General features: G+C 38.3%; 2 protein-coding genes across 12 annotated transcripts in view; one reads left to right on the plus strand and one right to left on the minus strand.

Annotated features, from left to right (window-relative positions):
* Window positions 1-13,963, minus strand: part of LOC129725599 (magnetosome-associated protein MamJ-like) — a 141,183-nt gene extending 127,220 nt beyond the window's left edge. The window contains exons 1-19 of one of the 10 annotated variants that reach the window (XM_055681603.1): window positions 13,847-13,963; window positions 13,735-13,770; window positions 13,311-13,466; window positions 12,745-12,777; window positions 12,288-12,449; window positions 11,967-11,999; window positions 11,579-11,683; window positions 9,057-9,128; window positions 7,445-7,531; window positions 6,802-6,873; window positions 6,420-6,491; window positions 5,947-6,018; window positions 4,965-5,036; window positions 4,716-4,787; window positions 4,410-4,481; window positions 4,163-4,234; window positions 3,911-3,966; window positions 3,616-3,682; window positions 3,421-3,539 (exon numbers count right to left, since the gene is read on the minus strand). In XM_055681603.1, the coding sequence (XP_055537578.1) occupies window positions 3,916-3,966; window positions 4,163-4,234; window positions 4,410-4,481; window positions 4,716-4,787; window positions 4,965-5,036; window positions 5,947-6,018; window positions 6,420-6,491; window positions 6,802-6,873; window positions 7,445-7,531; window positions 9,057-9,128; window positions 11,579-11,683; window positions 11,967-11,999; window positions 12,288-12,449; window positions 12,745-12,777; window positions 13,311-13,466; window positions 13,735-13,770; window positions 13,847-13,948 (1,341 nt within the window). In that variant the 5' untranslated portion in view covers window positions 13,949-13,963 and the 3' untranslated portion in view covers window positions 3,421-3,539; window positions 3,616-3,682; window positions 3,911-3,915. Of the gene's footprint in view, window positions 1-3,420; window positions 3,560-3,615; window positions 3,683-3,910; window positions 4,069-4,162; window positions 4,235-4,409; window positions 4,482-4,715; window positions 4,788-4,964; window positions 5,037-5,946; window positions 6,019-6,419; window positions 6,492-6,801; window positions 6,874-7,444; window positions 7,532-9,056; window positions 9,129-11,578; window positions 11,684-11,966; window positions 12,000-12,287; window positions 12,450-12,744; window positions 12,778-13,310; window positions 13,467-13,734; window positions 13,771-13,846 lie in introns of those variants that run through there. The other 9 variants (XM_055681604.1, XM_055681606.1, XM_055681609.1 and 6 more) reach the window with 9 other exon arrangements.
* A 2,290-nt stretch (window positions 13,964-16,253) lies between these two features.
* On the plus strand, window positions 16,254-20,460 carry LOC129725596 (uncharacterized). 2 transcript variants are annotated; one of them, XM_055681599.1, is made up of 2 exons: window positions 16,254-20,100; window positions 20,198-20,460. In XM_055681599.1, exons 1-2 carry the CDS (start codon window positions 16,735-16,737, stop codon window positions 20,321-20,323), a joined length of 3,492 nt encoding a protein of 1,163 aa, XP_055537574.1. In that variant the 5' UTR covers window positions 16,254-16,734; the 3' UTR covers window positions 20,324-20,460. The 2 variants fall into 2 exon arrangements, with proteins under 2 accessions (XP_055537574.1, XP_055537575.1); XM_055681600.1 differs by having other exon boundaries at window positions 16,254-20,127; window positions 20,189-20,253.
* Window positions 20,461-21,467: the final 1,007 nt, after the last annotated feature.

Raw genomic sequence — 21,467 nt, forward strand, 5'->3', positions numbered from 1 at the left:
GCCCTTTTAAAGGTCTGAAAAGGCCGAAATAGAAAATGATCCCAAGTTGAGCTTAGAATCTATGAAAATCCCTTCTAAAGGCAGGAAAAGACTTATGATCAGCAAATAATCTTTAATTGATTTCAGAATCGCAGAAAAGCCTTTTAAAGGCCAGAAAATCCGAAATAGAAAATGATCCCGAATTAAGCCCAGAATCGCTGAAATGCCCTTCTAAAGGCCAGAAAAAAAAAAAACAAAATAGAAAATGATCCCCAATAAAGCTCAGAATCGCCGAAAAGCCCTTCTAAAGGTCTGAAAAGGCCGAAATAGAAAATGATCCCAAGTTGAGCTTAGAATCGATGCCGGTGATCAGCAAATGATCTTTAATTGAGCTCAGAATTGCAGAAAAGTCTTCTAAAGGCCAGAAAATCCGAAATAGAAAATGATCCCAAATAAAGCTCGGAATCGCCGAAAAGTCGTTCCAAAGGCCAGTAAAGGTCAAAACAGAAAACAATCCCAAATAAAGCTCAGAATCGCCGAAAAGTCCTTTAAAATGGCCTAGAAAAAGCCAGAATAAAAAATGATCCCAAATTAAACTCAGAATCGCCGGAAAACCCTTCTAAGGGCATAAAAAGGCCAAACTAAAAAATGATCTCAAGATGAGCTTGGAATTGATGAAAATCCCATCAAAAAAGAAAAGGCCGAAATAAAAAGTGATCCCAAATTGAGCGCAGAATCGCCGACAACACTTTAAAGGTCAGAAAAAGCAAAATAAAAAATGGTCCAGAGTTAAGCTCAGAATCGCCGAAAAGCCCTTCTGAAGGCCAGAATAGAAAATGATCCCAAATTAAGCTCAGAAACGCCGAAAAGCCCATTTAAAGGCCAGAAAAAGCCAAAATAGAAAATAATCCCAAATCAAGCTCAGAATCGCCGTGAAGCCCTTTCAACTTGGGATGATTTTCTAATTTGGCCTTTTAAGGTCTTTCGAAATGATCTTTAATCGAGCTCAGATTCGCCGAAAAGCCTCCTGAAGGCGAGAAAATCCGGAATATAAAATGATCCTAAATTAAGCTCAGAATCGCCAGGAAGCCCATCTAAAGGCCAGAAAAGGCCAGAAAAGGCCAAAATAAAAAATGATCCCAAGTTGAGCTTAGAATCGATGAAAATCCCTTCTAAAGGCCAGAAAAAGCCGATGATCTGCAAATGATCTTCATTTGAGCTCAAAATCGCCGAAAGGCCTTCTAGAGGCCAGGAAATCCGGAATATAACATGATCCCAAACTAAGCTCAGAATCGCCCGAAAGCCCTTCTAAAGGCCAGAAAAGGCCAAAATAGAAAATGATCCCAAATTAAGCTCAGAATCGTCGAAAAGACCTTTTAAAAGCCTGAAAAAGCCAAAATAGAATATCATCCCAATTTGAGCTTAGAATCGATGAAAATCCTTTCTAAAGGCCAGAAAAGGCCGATGATCAGTAAATGATCTTTAATTGAGCTCAGAATCGCAGAAAAGCCTTTCAAAGGCCAGAAAAGCCAAACTAGAAAGTGATCCCAAATTAAGCCCAGAATCGCCGAAAATCCCTTTTAAAGGCCAAAAATCCAAAATAGAAACTGATCCCAAATCAAGCCCAGAATCGCCGAAAATCCCTTTTAAAGGCCAGAAAAAGCCAAAACAGAAAATTATCCCAAATTACGCTCAGAATCGCCCAAAAGCCTTTCTAAATGCAATGAAAGGCCATAATAGAAAACGATCCCAAATCAAGTTTGGAATGACCGAAAAGCCTTTCTAAAGGGCGGAAATTGCCCAATTAGAAAATGATCACAAATTAAGCTTAAAAAGGAAGAAAACCCCTTCAAAGGACAGGAAAAAAACCAAAACGGAAAATGATTTCCAAATAAGCTCAGAATTCGCATTATTATGTTTATTGACTATAATGCAAGCCATGCTAATTGTATTATTATTTCAAGCAGTATTTATGGGGATGGCGATTGAATAATATATCCAGTTAGTAATTTTTTTTATTGTCAACCCCACATTTACTGCAGAATTAGCTTAAAAGTTTTGTTATTTTTTAATGCCCTGTTTTTATGTAAGATTGATTGTAACGTAAAATGTTCGAGTAAATATAGCCCCTGATGATGGTCTCATAAAAAGAAACGAAACGTCGGTGTTGAGCAAATAGGAACGACTGCAAGCCGAAATATCAAAACATGTATTACGTATTATCTTCGTTAGTTTTAAAATGTGTGTCATTTATAATTTGATATTTTTGTCATTTTTGACTTGTCTTACAAAATAAACACTGTAGTTATTTTGTTTACAAAATGTCATCTTATTCAGTTGTTATTTCTCCTTGTTTGAACAACCATCAATGTTTAGCATTTATTTTGTAGTTTTCCTGTATAGAATTTGCAAAAAAGTAGGAAAGTGGTATCCAGGACACGACCGCAAAGTTGACGTAGGACTAGGATTGTTTTATATTTCATTTTGTGACTACATGCTACATTTGATTTGAGCACGTCTTACTTATGACACGGTTCGATTTTGGCACGAGTGATTATGCTTAATCATATTTTTGAAATTATTTGTTATTTTTTCTACCAATTTATTCCTCCAACAGAAAGGAATTTTGATTCTCAGTACTAAAAATTGTACTATGTCTCTAATCACTCGGGTGGTCAGATCAAGTATTTATGTCGTCATAAGCTACATGCGGACCAGTCCCCGTTGAGTACCGGTTACTCCCAAATTATTGAGCTTAAATTCATCAGGCAAGACTTTCAACGACTTGGAACTAAAACTAGTTCAATAATGGCCATATCTTCTGGTAAGGTCGTCATAGACCACTTAAAAAGTAAAAAAAGTCATGAAAAGAGATGCGTTCATTTTTGGCATGGTTTGATTTTGGAAATAGAGAAATTTTTGGCGTGTTGGCAAAATCGAACGGGATTCTGTATTTTGATTATTTATTTGCAGCACTCTATTTTAGAAGACTCGGTATCGATGCTAGTATCGCCCATCCCTAGAAGCAAACATTAGCTGACCATTTGGGACGGGGAGATTCTGTCAAATTTCTTTTCGGCCGCTGATATAGAGGATATTGCAGCAGGTAGTTGGTGTCTACTCATGAAGTCTGTGCTAGGTGTGCTCGCATATGATTGGTATATGGGTTCGACCTTGGAACTTTTATTCAATTTTCAATGTTAAGCAATGATGTGATAATGATAACTAAAGCATAGAAAATTGTCCATCATTTCATCAATCCAACGACATATTGACTATTGTGATCCATAATGTGGTTACATCAATATTACCCTTTCTTTCATTCCGACGTCACACTTTGGTTTTATTTTCCGCAGAATGTATTCCGATATAGTGAGGTAAGACGTAGTCCTACGCTGAAAAGGAAACATTCGGACCATTTGATACTAGAAACACTTCAACTGGCTTGCTCCAACAGATAGATATATTACAAATCAAAATGCCCAGTGACTAAACTATAAAAAAGACAGGAAATCAAATGTCAACTTCCAAATCCTTTCCGTGGTGCCGTGGTCCGTGTTCTGAAAGTACAAAAAATGTTCTTCACTGACCTATATGACGTAGAACGCTAGCTGAATAATAAAACTTGGAACTTACCTTTGCTAAAAGGTCGTCTTCGGTGATGTCATTTGCTCTAATCGTCATACGTCTTCATTTTTTTTCACTGAGGAAAATAAAAAGATTCGTTTAATGCTTATGAATTACATAACATAAAATAAAAACATTTTTTCCCGTTGTAACTGTTGTTAAAATTTTGCCTTAAGTTGCTAAATTTTCAGAGTTTTACTACTATTTGTGACTAGTTTTATACTAATGGGACTAAGCTTTCAGTTTATGTTACTAGAGCACAACAATCAGTTCCATAAACATGAAATAAAGAAAAAAAAGTCACCTTCTCTATTTCGGGATCCCAAGCGGGGGTATTTCGGTGTCAGTCGCTCGTTTCGACTGCAATTAGAAAAAAAATACTATTGATTATAGCAGTTGCTGAAATTTTTCCATAAAATTATGATATCGCTATAGTATAGTTGGAAAACTCTGAGAAGCAACCTGCCGGAATCAAAATAAAGTGTTTTTTATAAAGTTAAGAAAACATAGCATAAAAGTCTATAAAGTTTTGTTTCGAAGAGATTTCAAAACTTACCTTAGCCTCCTCCGTTGTTTCTTGTTGGTAAAGTTGAGGTTCGGTACTTTCCTGGTCAGCCGCTCGTTTTGACTGCAATTAGAAAAATATACATCATGTATTTTTTCATTCAGCAGTTGCTAACATTCGTCCACAAAATTAGGATATCTAGAATATTTCTCTAAAGCAACCATTCGAATGATCCATTTATCACTTTTTAGATATTCATAATTATATTTCAGGTAGGTAACAATATTCCAAAACTTACTTTGGCCTCTTCCGTTGTTTCTTGTTGGTAGAGTTGGGGCTCGGGAGTTTCGGGATTAGCTGCTCGTTTCGACTACAATTAGAAAAAAAACATATAAATAATATATCATTTGATGTAACATATGTTGAAATTTGTCCATAAAATTAGGATATAGTTTTATTATAGGTAAAAAATTGTCTGATATAATCATTCGGAATCACTAGATTTCGGAAAGGTGTGAAAAAATTGCTGGAAGAGCGATTTACTACCTAGACCTATTGCAAAATGTTGTTGGTATCTTTTAAGTAACAAAATTTCCAAACTTACCTTGGCCTCCTCTGTTGTTTCTTGTTGGTAAAGTTGGGGTTCTGGAGTTTCGGGATCAGCCGCTCGTTTTGACTGCAATTAGAAAAATATACATCATGTATTTTTTTTCATTCAATAGTTGCTAAAGTTCGTCCACAAAATTAGGATATCTAGGATATTTCTCTAAAGCAACAATTCGAATGATCCATTTATCACTTCCTAGATATTCATAATTATATTTCAGGTGGGTAACAATATTCCAAAACTTACTTTGGCCTCTTCCGTTGTTTCTTGTTGGTAAAGTTTGGGTTCGGGAGTTTCGGGATCAGCTGCTCGTTTTGACTGTAATTAGAAAACAAAATGAATAATGTATTATTTTTGATATAATAGTTGCTGAATTTTTTTTTCCACAATTAGGATATCGCTATTATTTGGGTGAGAATTTCTTCGAAACAACAATTCGGAATCATTAGATTTCGGAAAGATGTGTTGAAATTGCTGGAAGAGCCGTTTACTAGGGGAACTGCTCCACTTCTTATTTTAAACACTAAACCAAATCACTCAGTACACTAAGAATACTTCAATCTTTGAAATGTTCACCTCAAATTTCCTAAAACAAGCTTGAATTAGCAGAAATATATGAGATGAATTTTTACAATTCCTAAATTTCAACTGCGTGTATTTTCATCTGTTTTCACTGCGTTGAAGAAAATCAAAAGTTGCCAAATCAGTTCCTGTTAATACGAAAAAATTATGCTGAAAACGTTGAATTATGCCGACATGATTGACAGAAATGGACAGCACTGTAATAGTTACCTAGGTTACCAATTTTGCACGTAAACAACTGCAGCGGATATCTAGGTAACTACGACGGGTTGTGGCTACGTTCATTCATGATAATGTGATTCATTCATGATTAACAGTGTGATGAATATGGGGGCGTCGTGAGATGAACAATTGAGCAGTGATTCGAGTTTCGAGATGGATATGGAAGCGTTGAGAAAAATGGTTTGTTTTACAAAATGCAGGATAAATCTAGCTAATTTCACTAAATATACAATGCTGAACGATTCCATAAGAGCACGTAAGCATATTTAGTTTATTTGTTCAATGATTTCATGAAAATTGAGTGTTGAATCCGTGCACTCTTCGTGAATATCGGCTTAATGAGATGAATAATGGAGCAGTTCCCCTACCTAGATATTGCAAAATGTTGTGGGTATCTCTCAGGTAAAAATATTTCAAAACTTACCATGGCCTCCTCTGTTGTTTCTTGTTGATAGAGTTGGGGTTCGGGAGTTTCGGGGTCAGCCGCGCGTTTTGACTGTAATTATAAAAAATATAAATAATGTATTATTTGATATATTTTTTGCTGAAATTTGTCCAAATCTAGAATATCGCTAGGGTAATCGCTCCTATATTCCTCATTTCATCACGCCTTTTTGATCAATTTATCGTCAAATTTTACCATATTTTTAACGTAAAACTTTCAACCACTTGACAAAATCGAGAAGCAAATAGATTTACTTTCAAAAATTTATAGAAAATTGACGGTAAATTGGACAAATAAGAGAAATAAGATGGATATTGGTGCAGCTGGCTGTTGAGATGAATAATAGAGCGATTACCCTATAATATAGGTTTTCCTGAAGCAACCATTCGAATTTACCAGATTTCAGAATGGAGTGATAAAATTGCTGGGATGAACAATATTTCAAAACTTACCCTTGCCTTCTCCGTAGTTTCTTGTTGATATAGTTGGGGTTCGGGTGTTTCGGGATCAGCAAACCGTTTGGACTGTAATATGAAAAAAAAATTAGTATTATATTGTAAAACAATGGCCAACGTTCGAAGCTCTTACTCCTCCTCCCTTGTGTAGCCGACTAGCAAAATACTTTTTTTTTCAAAAAGGAATTAATCTTAAGCAAACGTGGTTCTTGCAATAGGACTGTTAAAACTTTTACTTCACATATAAAATAAATATTATTGTCTATTGGGAAGAGGTTTGGAGGATACCAAGAAAAGTAGTTACAGCATCAGAGTTCAAATGTTAACATTTTAGGCGTTTCGAAGGAATTCTTTTATGTCACATTGTCTAAAAGCTTACTTTGGTCTCCTCTGTTGTTTCTTGTTGATAAAGTTGGGGTTCGGAAGTTTCGGGATCAGCTAACCGTTTTGCCTGTAATATGAGAAAAGGATAGCTATGTTTTGAATATATTTCACAAAACAATTGCCAAAGTTCGAAGTCCTCCGGTACTCTTTGTAGCATATTGAGCAATTCTCGCTAAAACCGTCCCACTGGTGACATGCGGTCTTTGAAAAAGGATATTTTTGTTTCTAAATGATTGATAGCAGTGATAAAATGAGAAAACCGCTTTGGTTAGTTCATATTGATAGACCCCTCGGGCGCAAATCGAATAAACGGTTTTTAAAAAAAATTCTCTTTAAATCTTTTTATTGATCTATTTCTTTTAATTTCATCATTGAACCCCCTATAACCAGCACATCGTTTTAAAGAGGAAGGATAGAGATTTTATTTGGAATAGAAAAAAATTGGCTGCCATCTTGGATATCGCCGCCATCTTGGATTTTATCAGAAAAACGTATTTTTGAGCAAACGTCGATTATGTGAACCATGAAAAAATTTAAGTCTGTGTGCTTCAAGAATACACTGACGCGTTTTAACAACATGGTTATTCAGATACAGATACGAAATTACGTCCTTTACGAAAATACTGCGATCTTCTCACCTCGCCTGGTAAAAGCATGACATATTCTTCCGATCCCACTCCTGTGATGACGAGCTGCGGTCCGGGCGGTTGAACTGCCCGTTTTGCCTATGACATGAAACGAAAATATAATTAAAGTTATATTTTCTGTTGGATTGTTCTGCACATTAACAGAAGGTTACAAAATCTGTATTCAATACAATCAACAGAAAGGCCAGATATCAGACCAATTCACCTATAACAGGAAACTAACAACAGACTATATTTCCTCTTCCGACAATTGCAATCCTAAGTTAACAACGACATTGTTTGCAAAATTTGATTTGCAAAAACTTCTTACACTCTACACGAAATAGGAACAGGATGATATTTTAGCAGAAATATTTAGGGTGACTTTCTGGTACCGTAAACTGGTGAGACTTTGATCACTTTTTTTAATGCTTCTTAAATATTTCAAGTATGTACTGAATACCAAATCGTTTGATATTTTTTAAATGAGTACTGGCATGCATTGAGCAAGATCCAGTCACTAATTCAAAAGTTCCACTGATTTTAAGGAGCTCTAAAATTTTCACACAATTCATCATTCCGGGGTGACTTTGATCGCTTCATTGTTTTGATGAATTTGAAGTGAAACTTCGCTACTCTAACAAATTTGAACAATTTTATAACGAATTGAATGAGTTTATAAATATGAAAAGCAATTCAGGGGCTATTCACATTTCACGTCAACAGTTTATTTTGGCGAATGTTCAAGATTCATACAAAACTTTAGAATATACATGAACGACTGTCCACGAAGAGGAAAGGGGGTCTTAAATCACCAAAAACTAGTCCACGTGGAATATGGCTTACCCAATAGTTCAAGGTTGTATGTTACGTGACGTCTTGGGTTGCCGTTAAGAAGAAAACATGTAATATACTATTGAGATTATTGAGACTCAACATTATCTTCCAGGAGAAAATTAGAAAAACCATTATGAAAATTATAGTATTAATATTTTTTATCTCAAGAACTAATCTGGGCACAAAATAAACAAACTTCACGTATCACAGCTTGTTGTTTTGTATACGCTTGAACCGATTGTTTATATGCTAGAAAAAACGCTCAAAATCCACCTTATTTTTAAATTAATATTTTAGCATGAAAACACTCTTTCACTCTTTTAATACCAGGAAATGCATGGATAATAGCAATGAAGACATATCTAAACATAATCGGTAAAGATTACGACAAATATCAAGCTCTTCGAGCGCTTTTTATCACAAATTCAAAAAAAGGGGTAGAGTAATCTAAGTCCCCCCGCTGATCAAAGTCACCCCAGTTTACGGTACTCACCATCCTGGCTGCTCGACTCAGGATGATACCTTTCTGAAAGAAGGAAAATTAGATTGTGCAATTAGTTCAACTTTTCAAATGTTAAAATATATGTGCAATGCCCTTGCGCAACGCTTCCTGTTTCAACACCATTTTGAACAGAGCTGTGCATGCATAAACAAAACAAAAAAAGTACTGGCATGGAGAGAAGTAAGAGAGCTTTTATATAAATATTCAGTTGTCACCCGTTACAAGAATAAATAAGGAGTCGAAATTAGCAGGAATTCTTGCTCGTCACATTCTATAAAAACTTACTTTGCTCTCCTCTGTTGTATCTTCCTGGAAGAACATATCTGGTGGTGAGGGGGTTTCCTCTGATCGTTTGTTCTGCGATGGGGAATGAAATATAATCATTTTTGAATTAATGAAATAATATTGTTTTTAATATAATTTACAGCGAAAAAAATCAATCAACTTTTTTTGTGTTCTATACTTTTTCAAGTACTCTAGTACCCTAGGTGCTGTTGGTAAAGCATTAGCCGCCCGTTTCACCTGAAACAGTGAACAATTTGATTTTTTTTAATAGGGGGGGAATGTTTGTAATGATTTATTTATGTACTAATATCTATTCAGAATTAATATTGTGTGTTCTGCCACAAGTGGTGACATTTCAACACTATTATATATATATATATATATATATATATATATATATATATATATATATATATATATATATATATATATATATATATATATATATATATATATATATATATATATATATATATATATATATATATTTGTACGCTTTTTTATATTATTGAATATTATTAGCTATCGCAGTTAAGTTAATGTAATTGTAGGAAAATTATTAAACCTACTTGTCAAGGAAAAAAAAGGAATAAAACAAAACTTAAAATAAACTTAAAGCTTTCTTACTGACCATAAAGTGAGCTAATCGTTGCAATTGAGGATTGCAACGATTTTTGTCGGAATTTGTTGATAATTTGGCTTGACATATTTTCTAATGTTTCTACATTAGTGAGCCTATGTAGCTCGTTCGTGCTAAACCGACAGGACGCTTCAGAATCATTTTCAAAAGTTTATTCTGAATCCTTTGAAGTTTCTTCTTCCTGGTTGCACAACAACTTGTCCAGATGGGAACTGCATATAACATTGCTGGCCTAAAAATTTGTTTGTAAATTAACAGTTTATTCTTGAGACAAAGTCTAGAATTCCTGTTGATAAGAGGATATAAACATTTGATATACTTATTGCACTTTGACTGGATATTTTCAATGTGCTCCTTAAAAGTAAGATTCTTATCATAAATTAGCCCTAAGTATTTAACTTGCTTAGACCAATTAAAGACCAAACCGTTCATCTTAATAACGTGGTTAATGGTGGGTTTGAGAAATGAAACTCTTGGCTTATGAGGAAAAATATTCAACTGTGTTTTAGAAGCATTAGGGGAAATCTTCCATTTCTGCAAGTATGAAGAAAATATATCTAAACTTTTTTGTAGCCGACTGCATATAACACGTAGGCTTTTTCCTTTTGCGGAAATGCTCGTATCGTCACAAAACAGAGATTTCTCACAACCTGGTGGTAAATCAGGAAGATCAGAAGTAAAAATGTTATATAAGATTGGGCCCAAGATACTCCCCTGAGGCACACCAGCTTTAACAGGCAATCTATTAGATTTACCATTTAGATGGTTAGTCCATGTCTCTTGAAATTTTCCCATTTTATTCGCACGTTAAATAAAACACGTGCTTTTCCCAAACTTTTCAAATTATGTACTTTGGTACGATCAAAATGTACCAAGTAATTTTCCTGGTGAATTCCAGTTTGATTAATTTTGGCATTTGCCTTTCGTTTCATCAAAATTACTTGGTTGGGGGCAAAACCAAGTGATTCTGACAAACAATCTTTAATTTCCTCAATAGTTTGATCATTTGAAAAACCTTTCAAAACAGCCTTAAACGGTCTCTCGTTTTTGGCATCAAAAGAATAAAATTTATACATCTTTTCAGTCAAATACTGTAAAAGATGTTCATGGCCATCAATTGATTCACATCCGACAGAAATGATGAAAGTTCTGATCGAAATGCTTCAAAATTCGCTACAAATACCACAATAGGTGGAACTTTAACCTTCTTCATAACGGCTTTATGCTCAGTATGAGAAGTTTGGAATTCTTGATCCCCAACGGAAGAAAGAATATCATACCTGTTAGTCGAAATTTCAGTGTCACTTGAAGGAGATGCCTCACGTTTCCTTGAAGCCGCATCAAAGCGAGCTTTTTTATTTCTTCCAGGCATAACTGGAAACCTTCACTACACTTTCACTTCACTATAGAATTTAAGTAGAAATATCTCAAACCAAATTAACTCACTAAACACTCGTTAACGTTAAAAACAAATTTATTACTTTGCGTTTCAACAGGTAGTCTTTCAAGAAGATGGCCTGTTGAAAGCGAAAAGCAAAATTTCAATATCTCTCGGTAGTCTAAGACTTAGCCTCGAGCTGTTGGTAAAATGCGACCGTGTACTGTAGGACAGTTCAAGTCGATCTGTGAACAATTTGATGATTATTTGAGTTGCACTAATTCTTTTTTTTCTTTTTTTAGCTTTTTTGCCCTGGTTGGTCATTGCATAAACCATGATATGCCATGATATTTTAAATATCAGGGTAATGAAAACCCCAATCATTGCCTGAAAATTGAATAGTTAACTTCATTGTGAAGCATTTAAAAAAATTAGCAGCTTGATATTTTATTTTCTTGCTTATTTTTGGGCAGCCCAACAGTGTTACCTAGGAAAATTCATTACCAAATAAAGTCCTCTTGAACGCAAAGGCGCGGGATATTCATCTGACCGTTTTGGTGGGATGTTGATAGGTGGTGATTGTATAGGTGGTTGAGCTGCCCGTTTTGCCTATGATATGAAACGAAAATATGATTAAACTCATGTCTTCAGTTGGATTTGGAGTTGGACAATGGGCTACAAATTCCGCATTCAATGCAAGTAACAGAAAGTCGATATCCGATATCAGACCAGTTCACCTATAACAGAAAACTAACAACAATTGGATTTTTTCTTCCGAGAAATGCTAACCTAAGTTAACAACGACGTTGTCTGTTCGATTTACAAAAACTCACGAAATGGGAATAGAGTGATTTTTTAGCAGAACTATTTGCGTTGATTTTCTGGCACTCACCTTCATGGCTGCTCGACTCAGAATGATACCCTTCTGAAAGAAAAATAATCAGAGCGTGCTATTAGTTCAACTTTTGTAAATGTTTCGGCAAATCTTCCTAAAAAGGCCGCACCATTCATTATTTCATAAAAATAATCAATTTGATTTCAAAATCAGTTCGATGAGAAAGTTATGAATAATATACTTTCTGAGTATACTGTTGAAAAGTATCAAACTGTGTGCGCTAAGAAAACTCTGACTGGTTTTAATGCACTCAAAACGTGGTTATACAGATACACGTCGAAAATTACGTCACTCAAAAAATTACAGCGATCTTCTTACCCCGCTCATTATTTCTGGCATTGGCATTATTACAATTGGTGATTGAGGTGACCGTTTCTTTTGGACGTGGGGTGGCGGTAAATCTATGGGAGGTTGAGCGGACCGTTTTGGTGGCACGTGGGAGGTCGTTAAATATCCGGGAGGTTGAGCTGATTGTTTTGCCTAAGAAATGCAACAAGAAAATAATGTACTAATGGATTGTTCTGTACATGAACAGTCGGCAACAAAATCTGTATCCACTGCAATGGCCGGAAAGTCGAGATCTAAAATCAGACCAATTCACCTATTTATAACAGGGAACTAACTATAGATGAGATTTTTTCATCCGACAATTGTAGATCAGAGTTAACAAGAACATTGCCTATTTGATCAGCAACTTACTACACTGACTGTTCACGAAATGGGAACAGACTAATGTTTTAGCAAAAAAAAAATGCGTTGATTTTCTGGCACTCACCTTCATGGCTGCTCCACCCAGCACGTTGATTTTCTGAAAGAAGGAGTTGAACTTTTCAAATTCTCCGTCAAATCTTCCTACATAAATTGGCCACACTTTATTACTTTATTACTTAATAAAAACAATCAATTGAATTTTAAAAACAGTTCGACGAGAATGTTATGAATAATAAATTAGAAAACAACAATATTGCACGCTAGCCAGGAGGGCTAGTCTCGTTATCAGTATTGTTTTTGGCACATTTTGCATGTTGTAGGATAAGTACAACGATACACCGTGCCCCAGTGCTGAGTCGAGAAAATTTCCAGCTCGAAAAGATTCCGACCTGGTCGGGAATCGAACCTGACATCCCAATTGTGTGGGAGAGCTAGCCAACCGACATCGCTAACCATAGAAACACGGAGACTACATGAATAATGTGCTATGAGCTTTAATTATGACAACCATGAAAAAGATGGGTAAATGTGCATTAGGAAAACTCTGACTAGTTTCAATGCACTAAAACGTGGTTATACCGATACAGATCGGGAATAACGTCACTCAAGAAAATATAGCGATCTTCTTACCCCGCCCATTGCCTCTGACGTTGGTATTATTATTATTGGATCCGACCGTTTTGGTGGGACGTGGGGAGGCGGTAAATCTATGGGAGGTTGAGCGGATCGTTTTTGTGGCACGTGGGGGAGCCATGGATCTTCGGGAGGTTGAGCTGATCGTTTAACCTATGAAATCAAAGGAAAAAACAATTAACAGTCTCTTTTGTTGGATGTTTCTGTACATTAAAAGTCAGCTACAAAATCTGTATCCAATGCAAAGGACAAAAAGTCGAGATCCAAAATCAGACCAATTCAACCATAATGGATTAGATTTTTTCATCCAACTGTTGAAGACCAGAGTTTACAACCAGTTAACACTGTTCTCGTAATGAAAAAGTCGTAATGTTTTAGAATATAAATGCAAAACTAATTAGATTGATTTTCTAGCACTTACCTTCATGGCAGCTGCTCGCCTCAGGAAGACATCTTCCTATAAAGGGAAAAATTAAAGCACACAATTAGTAACCTTTTGAATATTCCTCCAAATTTTCCAAAACAGGCCACACCTTAGCAAGCACTCCAACGGCAACGATTCCGACGATGACCAGTAGCACTGCAAATGACTTCATTTTGCTCAGTTCTGAACTTCCAGATGGTTTCACTAGCATTTTATAGGCTGCCGTGGTTTGCTTCGGTGGACTGGATTATCGAAATCCCACGCAACGCTTATCCAAACCGTTTTGCGGAACGAATATGGCCCATCACGGGCTGTTGAATGTTACTAATCAAAAGATTAGCTACACTTTGGATGCAGTTAAAAGGGCGATTCTAATACCATTAAAATTTATTGCGAAAGAAAATCAGATTTGTTCTAAAGAATCTGTGTAGGACACGTAAGCAATGCAAATTTTGATTCATTCAATCTCTAATCTTTCGCATTGCAATAAAGTACTTTTTGGTGTTCTTGCTCTGAAAACCAGGTAACTGGCCCTAGTGTATCTTTTCCGACTTGAAACCTATCCCGATTGAAATCCTTTCAATCATGTACAGCAACGTACTTCGCAATTGAATCAGATTAAGATTGGATTTAATGTTTTGGACATTTTTGATGAAGGATGAGTGTCATCAGGCTCTGTCACGTACGTGAAAAGTTGGAGTAAAATGACATTTTTGTCTCAAATTGTTCTAATTGTGATGAATGTTGGGTGATATGTTGGTTAAACTTAGAATTTCATTTTTCATTAAAAATGATTTGTTTCGCCAAGAAACTATTTTCAAAAAACCGCATGGGCGTCTCAATGAGCCATTCCAAGCGTCTTGGAATTGCTAAGAAACTTTGAATATGGGTCATTTCATTCCATCTGTGCACACTTCAAGTCAACAACCTTCTCAGATTTGACTCAAGGTTTGGAGAATTGGTCATATAAGGTTACTGTGTAATGATTCCAACTGTAGTACCGATTGGACCACCTCACGCTCTGTGGGACCCTTCTTATTTGCAAAACTCAAATTACAGCATCTTTAAGAAATACTGTCAAATTTACTCCGATCTGCTTTTTTCTTTTGAATTTGAACATTCTGGATGATGCAACTTGAGTGAAATTAGCCAAGGAATTTAAATTTTATAAATAGTGAATTTTTAAAATTTAGTTTTTCCTAAAAAAAACGAATAAAAATTACAGAACTGTATGAAATTTTTATTTGAGCCGATAAATTGGTTTATGCCATTTACTTTTTAAAGATAATTTCATTCAAATGTTGGCCACGGCTACGTTTTAAATGGTCCATGCGAAAAGTCCAATTTTGCGTCACTTATTCGAGCATTTCGGCTGGTATCTCGCGAATAACGCGTGTTATGTTGTCTTACAAGGCTGGAATTGTTGTTGGCTTATCCGCATAGACGAGAGACTTAACGTAGCCCCACAAAAAAAATCTAGCGGTGTTAAATCGCATGATCAAGGCGGCCAATTCACCGGTCCATTTCGTGAGATGAATTGCTCACCGAACTCATTCCGCAATATGTCCATTGATTCGCGCGATGTGTGGCACGTTGCTCCGTCTTGCTGAAACCACATGTCAACAAGACCCAGCTCTTCCATTTCCGGCAAAAAAAAATCAGAAATCATCGCGCGATAGCGAGCGACATTGATCATCTTTGAAGAAGTACGGACCAATGATGCCTCCAGCGTGTAAACCGCACCAAACCGTGCATTTTTCTGGGTGCATTGGCGATTCTTGTATTGCCTCTGGTTGCTCTTCGATCCAATTGCGGCAATTTTGCTTAGTAACATACCCATTTAACCAGAACTGAGCTTCGTCATTGAACACAATTTTGCGCGAAAAACATTTTTCACAGAGGACGAATTTTGGTAATAAAATTCGATTATTTGTGAGCGTCGTTAAGGCTTAAGTCTGTTCATGGTGAAATGGCAAACCAAACTGAGTACATTAGACTTTGACAGCTGTCAGAATTCCCGCGTGAACTGTCGAATCTGACTACACGAAAAACCAAATAGCAAATAAATCACCCTTTTTAAATTTTGGCTTGAAGTTGTTGCCAGTTGCTTGGATATCCATAGAAAAAACAGTTTTCGTTAATAACTTGGTATGTTTGAATTTTGGCTTGAACATATCAAGGAAAGATATTTTTATTGTTGACATTTTGAAATATTCTCCAATAATAGATTCTCAAACCTCAATATGAATAATTTTCTTATGTAGGAATTTATCTCTTAACTATTACTACACTAGTTTCAGTAATTTTTTTAAGTTTTCTTTTGATTTTCTTCTGATTTCACAACACAAGATACTTGGATGAATTGAAGTATACCGTGCTGGATCGAAATCCGTACACCTAAGCACATGATAATCTTCGACGGTCAATATAAAATCAAGAAATCACATATTGCTTCAAACAGACAAGTTCACTTATATGTCTACTTATATTTTATCGCTATTGTTGGCGCCGCAACGTCGAACCACCCTACAATCTTCGATCGAGAGTGGTATAATTGGTTTCCCGCGCGATGAAAGTGCATCGCTAAATAATTGGCGTAGAGCTACCAGCTCTCTCCCTCTCTTCACTATATTGCTTTGTAATAAAATCCTATAAAAACCCAATCCCCGCCAAAATTAGAATAGAGTCAAAGTTAAATTGTTAAAGATAACACCCGATTATTCTATCTTCCGAAATCCTTTTAAACCGTTGGCTGTTCGTTCGTTCGATTGCGATAGTTACCCGCGTTACAACCAAAGTTCTCGCAAATTCATATGGTCCTTCGAGCCGGATTGCGAAAAGTTTCGCCCGGAACCGTGTAGAAAGTGATCGCTAGTGCCCGTGAATTGGCCCCGTTGCCGCTAAATAGTGCTTCTGCCGATCGGCATAATAGTGATCCGAAGAGAGTTTGAGCTAAAGAAGAGACATTTGGACAAAAAGTGCGCGAAATCCACCAAGATGGATCGACTTATCCGCGAACGTAAATCATTAGAACCCCGCCTGAAGCGCATTTCGGAAACAGTGGAAAAAATCCGACCAGAAGCGGTCGACGAAATTGACTTACAAACTGAGTTAGATGCTCTGAGTGAAGTGTGGATGGCCTTTTGCGGCGTACATAAGAAAATTTTGGACCTGTGCGAAGAGGATAGTGCTTACGACGAAGCCATGAGCCGTCAAGGAAAGTTTGAAAGTTGCTACATCGGTCTGAAAACCCGATTATTAAAGTTGTTGAAAATAGTTAAAAATCGCGACCAGGCTACTCCCCCTGTGTCCTCGCAGCAAGATGTCATCAAGCAATTAGCAGATCAGCAAGCCGAATTTCTTCGCATCATGTCCGCTAACATGGTTTCACCTGCAATGCATGCGGCCGTCATGCCTCCCGATGCATCTCGACTCCCGGACCTGAAGTTGCCCCAGGTGAATATCCCTAAATTTAGTGGAGACTATCTCGAGTGGCAGTCGTTTAAAGATCTTTTCGATAGCTTGGTCGAGCAAAATCCAACGCTAAAAGATAGCCAAAAATTATACTTTTTAAAAACCAACCTCGCTGGTGAGGCGGCTTCTTTAATTTCACACCTTAAAATCGAAGACGCGAATTATAAACCTGCTCTAGAAAAATTGGCATCCCGGTATGATAAACCCCGTGAAATAGCGAACAAGCATATACAACGATTTCTATCGCAACCACCGCTTTCGTTTGCCTCTGCTAGTGGCTTGCGAGCACTGCATGACGTGTCAGATGAAGTTCTCCGAGCGCTCAAAGCCATGGCTAGAGAGGACCGTGATACATGGTTGCTTTTTATATTGAGCGAAAAGGTGGATCCAGATACCAAGCAGCTATGGTGTCAAAAGATTTCCGAAATGAAGGAAGAAGAGATTACCCTAACGCGTTTTCTAAAATTTGTTGAAGCAAGAAGTTTCGCTTTGCAATCGTCGCATCCTATTAAACCTAAAGCATTCGTACCTGTAAAACAACCCGCAAAATTTCCCACTAGAGGAGCAACTACATTCGTCACCACAAACCCCACATTTTGTGATGTCTGCTCAGCACAGTATCATCACCTATTTCAGTGCGGCAAATTCATCCACATGAGCTATCACGAACGACTAGCTCAAGTAAACCGATTAAAATTGTGCCGAAACTGTCTCAAAACACATCCCGGTAGCAGCTGCAAAGGTGGTACGTGTAGAAAATGTAACTTTCCACATCACACTTTGCTGCATCCACCAACAACACAAAACATGGCAGGATCTCCAACTAATCAGCAACAATCCGCTCAATCGTTTATTTCTGCACTAGATTCTGCTGGCGGCCGTGGGTCAGCTAATGTCCTCCTCGCTACCGTTGCTATTAACGTCCTAGATAAAAAAGGGCATCCTCATGCCTGTCGCGCAATTTTGGATAGCGCATCGCAAGTTAACTTTATAAGCGATAGCCTCCGTAGGCAGCTTGGTCTCGACACCTCGCATGCTAATGTGGATCTGGAAGGCATCTCGTCAGCTACCGCTCACGCAGATCGATTTGCAGACATCGTTATCACATCTCGCTGCACGAACTATCAAACCTCCGTGCCCTGCCTTGTGTTGGAGAGAATAACGAAATTTCTCCCCTGCAAACCAGCAATTATTAAGGATTGGCCTATTCCCCACTCCATACCCCTGGCGGATCCACTCTTCCACCGCCCGGGTAGAGTAGATGTACTTCTCGGCACTGAAATATTCTTCCAGTTGCTCGAGCCCGGCCAAATTATTCTCAGTCCAGACAACAGTTTACCCACACTACAGAACACCAAGCTCGGCTGGGTGATAGCCGGCCGTTATCACGAGCCTAAGCCATCTGTTGACTCTCACTCTCCAACCTGTTTGCTAATCTCCGCCGAAGATGATCTTTCTCAGCAACTGCAAAGGTTCTGGGAGATAGAGGAGTACACTTCAAACGATCACCACCTCACTGATGAGGAACAACGTTGTGAGAAACATTTTGCAGAGAATACTATTCGCGATGAGTGCGGTAAATTTGTAGTACGGCTCCCGTTTCTGTCAGACCCGAATGAATTAGGAGAATCAAGGCAAATTGCAGAGAGAAGACTTTACCACATCGAAAGAAAGTTAGACCGAAATCCACCTCTGAAAGCTGAGTACCATGAATTCATTCGTGATTACATTGATCTCGGCCACATGTCATTAGTGGAAGAAAGCAACTCACCCGAAAAAAGTGTATATCTCCCCCACCACTGTGTGATTAAAACCACCAGTTCAACCACAAAATGCCGAGTGGTTTTTGATGCTTCGGCTAAAACTTCGAATGGACTCTCTTTGAATGACACTCTTATGTGTGGCCCAGTAATCCAGGACTCATTAATAAACATTTTGCTACGCTTTCGTTTTCCACCTGTCGTACTTGCTGGTGATGCGAAACAGATGTACCGTATGGTTTGGCTGCATGAAAATGATCGCGACTTTCTCAAAATTCTGTGGAGGTGGTCAAAGGAAGAACCAGTAAAAGAGTACCGCTTAAACACAGTAACGTTTGGCACTAAAAGTGCTTCTTATCTGGCCACAAAATGCGTTCAGCAGCTCTTGGATTCGTTTAAATTAAAATATCCAGAGGCAGTAGAGAAAGCCGAGAAAGGAATCTACGTCGACGATATTTTAACCGGTGCTTCGTCCGAAAAGGAAGCAATAATGCTACGGGAACAGCTTACAGAAATGTTTGCTGCTGGAGGATTCCACCTGCGAAAATGGGTATCAAATAGTGCTGCTGTTCTAGAGACGGTTCCAGAAGCAGATTTGGAGATAAAAATTTCAATCGACGAAGGTGGAAATAATTCCATCAAAGCCCTCGGAATGCAATGGCAGCCGTGCAGTGATGAGTTCCACTTCTCTTACAATCCGAAAGAGATCCTTCAACACACAAAACGCGCAATCCTTTCACAAATTGCCAGCCTATTCGATCCATTAGGCCTTCTTGCTCCAATAATCGTGAAGGCAAAGTTAGTGATGCAGCGAATGTGGGAGTTGAAGGTGGCATGGGATGCTACTCCCCCCGGTGAGTTAGTTCATGATTGGTTGATGTTGGTGCAAAGTTTCTCCCGTCTCAATTTATTTCAGATACCACGACGCGTGATTCATTTACAGAACTGGTCTCGACTCTATCTGCACGGCTACTGCGACGCTTCTGATGTGGCAATGGGAGCTTGTATTTACGTTCGTGCCCTGGACAACGACGGTAATATGTCGTCACACTTATTATGTGCAAAATCCAAACTTGCACCCATTGGCAACAACCGTATGACTACACCACGTCTAGAGTTGCGTGCAGCGGTCAGTCTAGCTCGCTTGATGTCAAACGTGAGAGCGGCTCTCGCTACGACAACATTTTATGAAATCCGCGCTTTTTCTGATTCGCAAGTCGTTTTAGCTTGGTTGGCGGGTGGCGCTGCCAGATGGAAAACCTTTGTTGCGAATAGAGTCGCGGAGATTACTGCTCATCTTCCTGCGATTAATTGGCATCATGTGGGAACCGCTGAAAATCCTGCTGATCTAATTTCACGAGGAGTATTTCCTGAGAAACTACAACACAACACTTTATGGTGGCATGGTCCGGACTGGAACCTATCAAGTACATCGCTTGCTTCCCCCTCTCTGGATACTAATGAAAGACGTCAAATTGCTCGAGAACAACGTACCAACTGCAGCAGCGTAGCATTAGCATGTTTCACAACGTATGAAAATCAGTTTATGGACGACATGATGGCTCGTTACTACCCTAATTTTCAACTACTTTTACGTATCACTGCGAGAATGCTACGATTTCGGCGTCGTGAGCTCCGCGATTCGCCCCGTCTCTGTCCCGAAGAGATAGACTTCGCTTTAACAATATATCTGCAACATACACAGAAGAGCTATTTCCCAGAAGAACTTGGCCAGTTACAATCAGGCCACGGAGTTAATCGTGGCAGTCCTTTACACCAGCTCAACCCGTTCCTAGATGAAAACGGCCTTGTCAGGGTGGGCGGACGGCTGCAGCAATCGGAACTAAGCTTCGATATCATGCATCCTATTTTGCTCCCGCGAAACTCAATGCTAACCGCTTACATACTTTTACACTCTCACCAAGAAAATTTGCACTGTGGTCCGCAGCAACTGTTAGCGTCTGTTCGAAGACGGTTTTGGATACTTCGTGGTATTAGCGCTGCACGCAAGGTGTGTCGAAATTGTGTGGTTTGCAATCGCACTCGGCCAGCTCGTATCATGCAGCAAATGGGACAACTACCAGCAGATCGTCTTCAACCCCTTCCACCCTTCTCAATTACTGGCGTGGATTATGCTGGTCCCGTGAATATTCTCAGCCGAAGAACTCGTGGAGCTGTACCATCCAAGGGTTACATCGCTTTGTTTATTTGCTTCGGAACGCGAGCGGTGCATCTCGAAGCCGTCTCCGACCTGAGTGTGTCAGCTTTCCTAGCTGCCTTCACAAGGTTCACCAGTCGGTATGGAGTACCGAATAAAATGTACTCCGACAATGCAACCAATTTTCGAGGAGCAGCAAAGCTACTTCGACAACTTTACGAACAGATAGCTGTAAACGAGGGCAGCGGCGAGCTTCAAGATTTCCTGACAAACAAAGGAGTCCAGTGGTTGTTCATACCTGCTCGCTCGCCACATCACGGTGGGCTGTGGGAGGCAGG

Source organism: Wyeomyia smithii, chromosome 2, assembly GCF_029784165.1.
Source record: "Wyeomyia smithii strain HCP4-BCI-WySm-NY-G18 chromosome 2, ASM2978416v1, whole genome shotgun sequence".
Lineage (NCBI taxonomy): Eukaryota > Metazoa > Arthropoda > Insecta > Diptera > Culicidae > Wyeomyia > Wyeomyia smithii.